This window comes from Olea europaea, unplaced genomic scaffold (assembly GCF_002742605.1).
Source record: "Olea europaea var. sylvestris unplaced genomic scaffold, O_europaea_v1 scaffold1850, whole genome shotgun sequence".
NCBI lineage: Eukaryota > Viridiplantae > Streptophyta > Magnoliopsida > Lamiales > Oleaceae > Olea > Olea europaea.
The window spans coordinates 67,181-79,504 of NW_019236277.1; the positions used below are offsets into that span (position 1 = coordinate 67,181).

Genomic DNA, 12,324 nt, shown 5'->3' on the forward strand with positions numbered 1-12,324 from the left:
ACTCAAAGTTGGTAGTAAATTAGAAACTTGGAATTTCGGAAGTAACAATTAACAAAATCTCATTTTACAACATTGTTAATCAACAAATTTATTGTGATTGACAATTCAAAACCATACCTTTCTCAATAACATGAGAATGGACCCACCCATTTTCCAAGACTCGAGTTACCAAGCTCTCCACAAATGGAAAGTACAATCGCCACTGTTGTTTCATCCGGCTCAAAATCACTATCCTCTAACCAGCATCTTGACAAAAACCTCAACTAAATAGAAAAACTTTGAGCTCTCTACATAAGCTGAAATAATCGAATTCCAAGAAACAACCGTTCTAAATGACATTTTATAGGACACCTTGGAAAAACGATTGGAAGATTTAATACATCTTATATATATATATATAAATTAAAAAAAAAATTGGGCTAAAAATGAGGCCCCTGTAGTTTTGGGCCTGAGGTACCGGCCTCATATGCCTCCTAGCGGGATTGGCTCTGACTGCCTGTTTTAGATGGGGGCTCGTTGGCACTGATCCTCATCGAAGCAGCTCGAGGTGGGAGAAAGCTTCCACTAGAACAAGAGCAGCAGATTATGTCATCTGGCATCATGCTTGTTATAGTTCTTGGGGTATTCCTTCCTGGAGTTCATCAAAGTTTTATTATGATATTAGGGTCTGATTACTATGTGAATTGAAATCCGTTCAGATACAAATTTGGAATTTGGTTGGTTCTTCGTGATATCTCACCAAGGAGACGGAATATGCCTGGGTCGCTTCGCTTCTTGTACAATTTTGTATTCAGGTGCATTTGGCCGTTTCTTGATTTTGATTTGATGCCAATAGGTTTACAATGCTATGTATATTGCTCGATTCATGAGTCTTAAACAAACTCCTCACCATCCTTGGGTACTTATGAACTCTAGGTAATACTTGATGGCTTTCATTTTTGCAAATTAGTGACTGTTATAGAATTGCTGCTCCAAAGATTTCTCAACAAGCCCATCGTTCTTTATGTTGAAGTTGAATCCTGTCTTTGCTATCTTCTGCTTATGCTTCAAGATCTTTCGTTAAATTTGCATGTGCATCATGAGACCACGTCAAAAGGGAGCTAATGGGATTGTTGATATATGCGCTCTAATCTTAAATTAGAAGGTGCAATAGAATGAGAGGAGAATAACATCTAGAATATATCATACATTAAATATATTAAGTTGTGGAATCTAATTATTATCGCTTCTCAAAGTCAGTGCATGGATCGAGCACCGGGTTGAGGTCTCCTTGGAATGGGGCAGGAAGCCCGTCTCCCTGGAGGTGTGAGGGACTCCTCCTCACCAACATTTCATTGAGGGCAATTTAGGAATTTGTGTCTTATAAAATTCGTATTAGGAATTTGACTCCTTGTAAGTTTCGATTTTGCCTTTATTTGTCTTTTAAATAGGGAGTCATTGTTAGGCTTTTAAATTATCATCATAAAAGAGAAAAATAGAGGTTAGAAAAAGATAAATGTAGATTTTCTTTTGTAAACTTCTTTTCATCATAGTGAATTACTGTAATGATAGAAAATAACTCATTCTTACATTGAGACAAATCTCTATAAATTTTGTGTATTTTCATTTCATTTTACTTATTAATTACTTTCGGTGTATCCCTTTAGGTGTTGATATACGTAGATACTTGGTAGAGTAAGACAACATCTAGATTTTGTTAAAATAATTTGAGTTCGTAATCTTAGGAATTTTAAACTGAGCTTTAATTATAAGAAACATTATTTTGATTGCTAAAGATGTTGTTGAGTAGGACTTTCGTTAAAAATTTGAAAGATACGGCCTACTGTGACTAAATAGTTTCATGATCATCCCCATGGTCGGAATAACATTGTTTAGATTTTATTGAGGCATATTTTAGTTGTTACTTCTACTGTGTCCTAGGTGTCGAATTCTAGAGTCACTAATATTGTTTTCAACTATTAGCAAGGTTTTAGTAACATAGCAAAGGATAGTTCTAAGTTCCTATTTTCATGCGACAATGTCGCTTGAAACAAGCATAATATAATCGTTAAAGAGCCGATTTTTCACTTACCAATTGTGCTGGATTTGAAGATTAGAGAAAGGTGAACCATTAAGCTCTTTCAAGTTTGATTTTTAGGCATTGACGAATTCTATTTAGAAGGTAAAATATTAGAGCAAAAATAAAATAAAAAACACTCTTAAATTGGTACACAACTCAATGTATGTGATAATAAGAGGCTACGAGTACCTCCAGGGCGTAACTCAGTGGTGCAAAGAACAGAAATGAGGTAGTCTCAACCTTACTGGTAGCCGCAGTGTGAGAGTTCGATTCCTGAGATATGAATTTGGACTCTTTGTGGACATCAGTGTACGAACAAACTCTTGTTTCTTGGCCTGTTGAGGCACATCCTGCGATTTACCTCTCTCATGATACTTCAAGGCAGGGTGGTATGGACCCTCAAGGTTGGGGTTCAACCTTTTTAATAAGAGGCTACGAGTACTTATTATTTTATTAAATATTATCGTTAGTTTGAGGGCTTTGAAAAGTCCAGAGATTTTGGACGAAAGCAAAGCAAAATGGTGTTGCTAATAGTAGAAATTGCATACTTTTGTTATAGAAATGGCTACGTGTATGTTTGGAGCAAAAAAAAAAAAAAAAAAAAAAAAAACTACTTGTATAATTTTGTTTACTATTTCGTTGACAAATGCCGAGTTAACAGTGAGTAAATTAAATTGAATATAGAAAGTAAATGAATTGAAATAAAATTCACGTTTAATTCAGAAAGTAAATGAAATTCAAATTTAAAACAAATGTAATTCGAAAGTAATTTAAATTACATTTAATCTGTAACGATCTTAAAATTTTTTACGTCACATTTCATATAAGACTGCCGAATGAAACGATATAAATTACATTGAAAAGTTTATCGTGCAAAAATAGAAACGCTAATGAAATAATTGAATTTTTAAAAGAAAAGACGAGTTCGACCTATTTTTTCGAGACGTACATTTGATGCATATTTAACTATTTTGATATTCGTTTGGACCATTCGATATCACAACGAAATAGTTTTCGAACCAAGCTTCTACATGACATAGATGATTTGAGGATTTGGATAGCACATGATCGTAGACGAATTATTAAAGTTAGGATATTATCGAAATTCTCAAAATACTAGTTTCAAACGGTTTACTTTGACACGTCGTAACTTTTGCTATAGTTGACCACTTTGCAAGCCATTAATAAGTGAAAATTTAGGCCATGAGCACTTCAAAATGGTATTAAGAATATAATATTTTGACTTTATTTTGACATCCCGTAACGAGTGCATCAAAGTAAATTGTAAACGGATTAAAGGGGAGGGGGGGACAGAATTTTGTGAGGTCATTTGATCCCATATGACCCCATGTAGGTTCGCCCCTGAGCTAGCTTGATATGAGAACCAATGGATGACTCTTGGTTACAATTTTGAATCTGATGTTATATATAAATTATTTGGATTCAACGTGATGCTTTATGAGTAAGATTTCTTGAATTCTTGCCAAGGCGGATTGCCTTTATACTTCTCAATGCTCTATCTTGAAGTTGGCTTGTTAGAATTGGAAGAGCCCTGGTAGACTCATTATTTCATCGAATCATTTTTTTGAGTAGAAGAAGACTATCTAAACAGTTACTCAAAATTTTACTTATCAGATATTATTGTGAAGGACAATTTTTGATATACCTGATTCCATGCATAATATCATGAAAAATGGATACAAATTTTTGACTGGTACTTGGTAACAGGAATACTTTGAAAAAGTATATATAAATATCAAATTTAGATATCTGTACTTTGTTGGAGTGAGGAACATTCATAGAGTCACAAAAAGAACAAGAGAACATGTGAATTATTTGGATCACACAAAATTTATTTTTGATCAATGGAGAAAATTATTTTGTTCTGATTTTGTACATACTAGGATGCTTAAATTCGGCCTGCATACAAACACCTGCAACTGATGGCATCATCTTTCACGCACTACCACACAACATTTGCCCACAATCGAAGAATGCTACTTTCCATGGAGCACTGTTGCTATGAAGATTTGAGATTCTATATTAAAATGTCAACTTTATTAAGAGAAACATTCCAATTTTTTATAAATTGATCTATATATTTCATCTTTATTCGATATAAGATCTTATTCATTAAAACTTGCCATCAAGAAACGCTGCTCATGCACTGCTATCGGCAACTCTGTCCATGCAATACTATCACTAAGTTTTCCAGATGCATACTGCATACATCTCTTGGACTTCCGCTCAAACTCATTTTGCCAAATCTCAAAATCTAGTTGAGTTTGATGTTGAATTTAAACACCAAAAGAAATTAATTTTTATTCATAAGATAAAATTTTATACTATTTTGGACACACTTTGATTATATGAAAACACTCCTCACTAACATACTGCACTACCTCACTACATCTCTCTTTCTCTACTTATTCTATTTGCTCTCACTCTCTTCACACACTTTTCACCATATACCATCCCCTATTTATAGAGGCAAGTTGGTGGTAACAATTATTCTACACAAAAGTTGATGATTCTAGATAATACCATTAATTGGTTCTAAGTCATTTTCCTATAGAAATCTAAAATGGTGATGGACAATATCTTCAATGCATTATCTAGATTTTTCTGTGAGTGAGAATGGATAATAAAGTTGGTAAATCCTAGATGAATCTAAAAAATTCATGCCAAAGTCAATGATAATTTCTTCATTTGCATCATTTTTGAATTAATTAATCTCACTCAATTATGTAAAGGTACAATAAAGGAAAATATTGTGTAAGAATAGTGACCATCAAAATTGGCAGTCCGGGTCAACTCAATAGGGAGCCACAGCCACCGATGATAAATAAAGAAGAGAAAAAAGGGGATATAAATATTCCTGCGTGGCTAAAAATGGGGCCATAAGTCGTGCTTAGGTGCCATTAAAGTCGTTGACTCAAAGCCGCATTTAATAGAAGAAGGCGTCTTCGTTACGAGGCAGTGCCGGGCCAATCGGGGCGCTGAATTTTGATAACGCCTTTGAAAATACTCAGACGTATTAAATTTCAATTCGTCAATTTTAGCCCCCATTTACTTTGTCTATTTTCAATGTGGGCCCCCTCACCGCCTACATTTTCTATTTTCAAAACTTTTTCCTTTTCCTATTTATTGGATTAGATATTTGTCGACATAATTTAATAACGCTTTTATGCTTAATTTTTTTTTTTTTTTTACGCTGCTTAATTTTATTGAGTATTGCCGAATATTCGTTACTAAGAAGGAACTACACATTTGCTGCTTTGCCCATCAATGTGGGCCCGTTACCTCATATATTAATATGGCGTGTGATTTGACGTAAGAATGACGCTTTTTTCACTCAGCATGTTAGGTGGATATTTGGCTGGAATTAAAATTAGATCTTTTTAGTAAATTGTGATATAAATTTTTGAAATGCATTATTAAAAAATTGTACGATCTATAAAAAAAGTGACTAATATTAATTGTTTGACTTTGACTCAGATCAAAATCAAATTTCAAACCAAACCAAACAGATTATAAATAAAATTGGATAATACAGAAGAGTTGTTCACTTTTACCCAGAAATCTGTATATGCACGGACACAAAATATTTTCTAATAATAAATAAGTTATTGATATTTTATCTGTCATTGTCCAATAATACCTAGTTATTTTCCCCTATAGGCAAGTAGTCAAAAAAGTATTACGAATATGTTTCCATTTGTAAAGGATTTATAAACCTATTTAATTTATAAATGGATATATATATGTAATAGATAAATGGATTGGAAATTCATTGAAATGTGTGATTGAAAATAATTTAATATTCTATAAATTTGCCAAATGAGAGCTATGTTGCTCATTGCACAAAATTCAACTTGGCACGATGATTTAATTGAACCTTTTTTTCGTTGGCTGAAAACAAAAGCATCTTGATTATTTATGCAATCTTCTTCTTATTTTTTAATTTTTTTAATTAAAAAAAAAACCTTCGTGTATAAGGAATTTCACTTTTAGTGAAAAATATTTTTTTAATAATCAAACCGTTTGGAAATTCTTCCCACACGGAGGCTTTAGCACAAAAATCATTGTTTGGTTGTTTTGTTGAAAATATTTGTCAATATTGAGTTTTCATTTTCAATATTTTGATCTAAAGATTAAGCGATAAGATCGAGTTTTCATTTTCAATGTTTTGATGGAAAGATTAAGAGAATAGATAAATCACTGTTTGGTTGTTTTGTTGAAAATAGTTGCCAAGAGACTTTTCAAGATACAAGTTTTATTTTTCAATCTTTTGATCTAAAGTCTAAGAGTATAGATAATGTCACACATATATAATTTGAATCATATCTTCGATATACTCCTTGTGCGCACACAAAAGTTATCTTTGCCATTAAAGACTTACACGTACATAATTGTTGCTGAAATTCAACCTCATTCTATGTTATTTATTATTTTAATATTTCATCGATGTAAAATTTATTCTTTAGCATTCCTTTACAAGATAATGTCTTGTTTAAATATACCCCTCATGGATTTCCACTATCCATTTGAGCTTGAAATGTGCAAAATTGTTATTCTAAATTTATTGAACTTTGATACCTTGTTAAATCACGTGATCTAAAATTTATGTTGTAAGATGAACTAAATTTGTTGTTGGAGCTTATTGAATTTTGATACATTATAAAATGATAAAAAAAAAAAAAAACCTAAGTAATTTTGATTAATGTTATAATTGATAATGTAGAAGAAAAAAGGACTGGGCAAGTCCCATGTCAAAATCTCACACAGTATTTGTATTTGGTCTTCCCTTTTTATTGCCGAGTCATTTGCTCAATTAGAAGCCTTCTAGTTCCTACACCCCTTCTCTCGCTCTATCTGTTTTCTCTTCTTATATGGCCAATCCCACTCCACTACCTCACATCCCTTTCTCTTCTCACCATCACCACCACCACAACCGCCATCGCCTCCACCGCCTTGAACCACTCACTTTGTCTTTATTATCCATGGAGCAATACCCGGTCAACCTATTGCCTTCTGATGAGAAAAGAAAGGTTATCAATGAAATGGACTTCTTCGCCGACAAGAAAGATGATGACGAGTCGAAAACAGGCACTGGCGATATCAACAAAAAGGATTTTAGCGATCCCACAGAATTGGATTTCGATGTAAATGTAAGACTTTTAGTACTGTTAGTTAAATATTGATCAGTTTGGTTTGTATGCTTAAGAATTCTTGTTTTAATATAGACTGGTTTGCATCTTCTCACTGCCAACACTACTAGTGATCAGTCCATAGTGGACGATGGGATTTCTCCGAATTCAGAAGATAAAAGATCGAAAACTGAGGTGAGATTAGTCATATTTGTATTTTTAAGTTTTGACGGTACTGAATAGAACTTGACAATATATTGACTTGTACTAAATGTTTATCGACTTAGATGGTTGTCCTTCGAGCTGAAATGGAAAGAATGAATTCGGAAAATCTTCGACTAAAGGACACGTTAAATCAAGTAACAAACGACTACAACAGTCTTCAGATGCAGCTGGTAACACTGAAGCAACAACAAGAAAGAGATCATCAGAGAGCTGCTCATGATGATAATGGGATAACAGAAGAACATGGAGGAAAACTAGTGGTCGATACTAACAAGCAACAGCAAAATTGTAATGGCTTTGTGGTGCCTAGACAATTTATGGATCTTGGACTGGCTGCGGAGACGGAAGTAGCCCCATTATCGTCGACCGAGGGAAGGAGCTGCCGGGACCGATCACGATCCCCGGTGAATAATATCGATGGGTTGTTGAAGAAAATTGGGCGAGAGGAGATTTCAGACAAGGGATCTCATGGTTGGGGTCCTAACAAGGTTCCTAGGCTCAACCATTCTCCGGAAAGCATCGATCAAGCTGCCGAGTCTACTATGAGGAAGGCCCGAGTTTCGGTTAGAGCCCGATCAGAGGCTCCAATGGTACGCGATTGAACCTAGTATACATAACGAAAAATTAAATCTTGTTCTGAATAATATTGGATTGACTATGCCATTGAAAAATTTGGTTGTTGTCAGATCACGGATGGATGCCAATGGCGCAAGTATGGGCAGAAGATGGCAAAGGGAAACCCGTGTCCTCGGGCATATTATAGATGCACCATGGCTGCCAGTTGCCCGGTTCGAAAACAAGTATGTATAAATTTTCAACTTTTGAACAACCAAGATATTATAGTAATTTAAATATCAATAAATGATTTACTAATCCCATACAAGAATTCACATTATTTTAATATGCATATATATAGAGGCAAAGTTCACTGCTCTATTCAGTTTCTACCAGCTAATCTTTGAAAATTTTCAGTCATTAAGGTAGGTTTGTCCCTTTGGTCTAGACAACATGATTAAGATGGAAAAATATATGAAAATTAGTCAGTTATCTCATCATGTATATAGTACGGTCCAATTTATCGAATATACAGCAAGTGTACTAATAATTTGTTCCTTTCGAGCATGTTGTGTATGCAGAATTTGGCGTACAAAATTTTGACTTTTTCCGTTTTTAACATTGTCCTGACAGGTACAAAGATGTGCAGAAGACAAAACCATCCTAATAACAACGTATGAAGGCAATCACAACCACCCATTGCCACCAGCAGCCATGGCAATGGCATCGGCTACATCTTCAGCCGCAAGAATGTTACTCTCTGGTTCAATGCCAAGTGCCGATGGCCTAATCAACTCAAATTTCCTCGCCCGCACCCTCTTCCCTTGCTCCTCCAGCATGGCCACCATATCCGCCTCCGCACCTTTTCCTACTGTTACATTGGACTTAACTCAAACCCCAAATCCCTTACAATTCCCAAGATCTCAAAACCAATTCCAAATCCCATTTCCTAATGCCGCCAACAGTTTTTCAAGCAATCCAGAAGCCATTCTACCGGAAATCTTCAGCCAAGCATTACACAATCAATCCAAGTTTTCTGGTCTCCAAATGTCAGAGGACATGGAAGGAGGTCAACAGGCCATGCCATCACTTCCGGCCGCAATGAATGCACTTGCAGCAGATCCAAATTTCACTGCTGCATTGGCAGCTGCCATTACCTCTCTTATTGGGAATTCACATCCAAACAATGCCAATAACACTGCCACAAATGTTGCAACCACCACCACCACCAGCAACTACGGCGGTGGTGTTACGAATAGCAAAAATAACAGCAATGGAAACAATAAAGTTAGCAGCTCAAGGTTTCCAGTGAATTGAATGTCAATAAGCTTTATATTCCACTTTTTTTCTTTGAAAAATTTCTGTTTTTTTATTATTATTCTCATTTTACTCCAATAGACTATTAAAAATGACATTATACCTGGAGTAAGTAATGTATTTGGGTTTTTAATAATGTAATTCAAACTGTCAATCAATGTACAAAAATGTTGGAAAAAATAAATAGTGTTGCTTTTTGTACGGAGCCGGAAATTTGTGGATAAATGTGTATATATTTTGTGGTGGCGTTGAATTTGTGCATTCTTGTGTGAGTCAAGCAAAAAGTATACGGAGAAAGGGACAGAGATTGAAAGAAATTAAAGAAGTGTTGAAATATTCTTGGAGCATTCGCTTGTATTTTTGCTTTTAAGTGCTATTCCTATTGCAGCCAAGAAAGCAGTCAATAAAAACGTCTCAAAGTTGTTAGAAATTAAAGTGAATCATTTGACACGGAATGACGATGGAAAGAAACGGAGAGTTTGTAGAACTCGGTTTAAATTTTCGAGTTCCCCACGGTGTCTAGGTCAAGACCCACCTACTCAAAACTCAAAATGACGAGTTAGACCGACTTGCACCCTATATTGGTTGGTGGGGGCAGGTAAGATTCTCAAATTAGAAAGATATTTTCTAGCCTAGCTCCAAGTATATTTTTAAATAGACCTTATGAAATCAGGGCTAAATTGGACCCTAATTGTCAGTCGAACCATCCACTTAGACCCTTTTAACTTCTTATGTAATATTCGAACATGCTCATTATCCAAAGTCGAATAATTTGATCAATAAAGCTGCACGTACAGAGCAACTCTTCATAGGGGCCTTACTGGCCCCTCATTGTAGCAGTGGGTCCCACTTGAAAAAAATAAAATAGTGGCAGCCCCCATTGTGTGTTGCTTGACAGGGGCCTGTGACGTGCAGCATTAATTTGATTTAGGTTTAAGAAAAACGGAACTTTAATACATCAGTTCCAAAGCCGAATAATTTGATTTAGGTTCAGGAAAAACAAAACTTTAATACATCAGTTCCAAAGACTCAATACAGTCAAAGATGATTGGTGACTTTTTGTAATTGTTAAATTTTATGGAAATTAGCACAGAGGGCAAAGTACACAAGATCACAAAATTGATGTCACAAAGTTTGAAGTTATGAATGTTGTATGGATTGAACTAGCATCTGAACATGCTTCTTCTGTTATTAATTCGTCGACTAATATCATGTTGAATTGATCGTATATCACTTTTTTGTTTTAACCCATTAAACTTGTGCCTTGTACATGTTTGAAATTTCATAATCAATAGAACAATTTTCTAAATATTTATGAATTTCTTTTTTTCTTTAATTTGATTTTATTTCCCTTTTCAAAATGTGTTTGAGAAAAAATATTTGAGTTGATTAAACTAATCTTAATTTTATATTTATGAGACTCCCTTTTTTTTTTTTTGGTAAGTTTGAATCATGACAAGGGTGAAATATTTATTCATAAAATACAAGTTTAGGAGGAGAACGTAGACCTAAACACCAATCAATGTAGATTCTCTATAGAATTTTTTTTTTTATTTTTTATTTTTTATTTTTTTTAAATTTAACCAATATGGTAGTTAAGGCATTTCTAATGGAGATCCCAAAACACCATTTTATCCCATAAAAAATGATGCAAAATACCTTCAATGTTGCACCATAGTTTGCACCGTTTTGGTGCAAAATGGTATAAAACGAATAGTGTCAAAACAAAAATTCTTTCAATAAATAAATTGTTAGGATTCGAAAAAATGAAGAAAAAGCTTAAATACTGTTTATTTGGTATAAGTTTTGGTGTAATAGGTTAGTAATGATTAGTTTAGTGCAAGATTTGATGTAAAATGGTTCAAAGCTTACCGCAAATTTGATGCAGCATTGAAAATCGTCTTAAAGAGTAAAAGATTAACCGTGTATAATATTTTATTGGCTCAAGTCACTCCCATTATCACTATCCTTGTCGGAGTTCATCAAAGTTAATTTGTCCATGACCTAATTCTAATAAATCTAATCCCTCGAAAATATTGCAAGTATATATTCAAAAGTATCACACGCATAACAAAAATTTCGAGATGTAAGAACAAAGCTATGAGCTTATGTGCATCGTGTTTATTCAACTCATTGTAGCTTGGAGAATCCCCAAGTTTTATTAAAGAATGAAGGGTTGCTAACTTGGCTAGAGGAAGAAGCAGTACATCTAGAAGATAAATAGAAGGGCAGGTGGATATTCTGGAAGGGCATTTTGTTATTGTACAAAATATTTTTCTATTCTTTTGGGCAAGATGCAGGAATTTGTTATGCTGCTAGTTTTGTATTTTATTTAAGTTGGTTTTCTATGTATTAGATATATAGATTAGAATCAATACAATAAGAAAATTCTCTCCAAAAGTTTTGTGCTCTGTCTATTACTTAGCTTTTTCGTGTATGGTATCGAGCCTTACAATGACAGATGATCAAACTACTTCAAACATAATTCCAAATTCAAAATTCAAATCTACCTCCAAACACAAATCCAAATCCACTTGCAAACTCTCATCATGATCCTACTCAGCTAGCTAGTCTATATTACATTGGGACAAATAATGGAACAAGGGCCATGTTGATGACTCGTAGCTCGGAAGCCAACAATTACTATTCATGGGCCAGATCGACGAGAAGGGCTCTTAGAATCAAGAACAAATTGCGGTTCATAGATGGCACCCTTTGTGAAATTTTAGACTCGAATGATCCATGTATGGAACACTGGTTGAGATGCAAGGACATATTAATCACTTGGATGCAAAACACCATGGCCGTTGACATCAAATGTAGCACGGTGAAGAGATTGCCTATTCATGGGCCAGATCGACGAGAAGGGCTCTTAGAATCAAGAACAAATTGCGGTTCATAGATGGCACCCTTTGTGAAATTTTAGAATCGAATGATCCATGTATGGAACACTGGTTGAGATGCAAGCACATATTAATCACTTGGATGCAAAACACCATGGCCGTTGACATCAAATGT

At 34.5% G+C, this 12,324-nt stretch overlaps 1 protein-coding gene across 1 annotated transcript; it reads left to right on the forward strand.

The window, feature by feature from the left end:
• The first annotated feature begins 6,879 nt into the window (after window positions 1-6,879).
• Window positions 6,880-9,519, forward strand: LOC111378668 (probable WRKY transcription factor 31). The gene is made up of 5 exons (XM_023001899.1): window positions 6,880-7,230; window positions 7,306-7,404; window positions 7,497-8,024; window positions 8,121-8,234; window positions 8,623-9,519. Exons 1-5 carry the CDS (start codon window positions 6,952-6,954, stop codon window positions 9,304-9,306), a joined length of 1,704 nt encoding a protein of 567 aa, XP_022857667.1. The 5' UTR covers window positions 6,880-6,951; the 3' UTR covers window positions 9,307-9,519.
• Window positions 9,520-12,324: the final 2,805 nt, after the last annotated feature.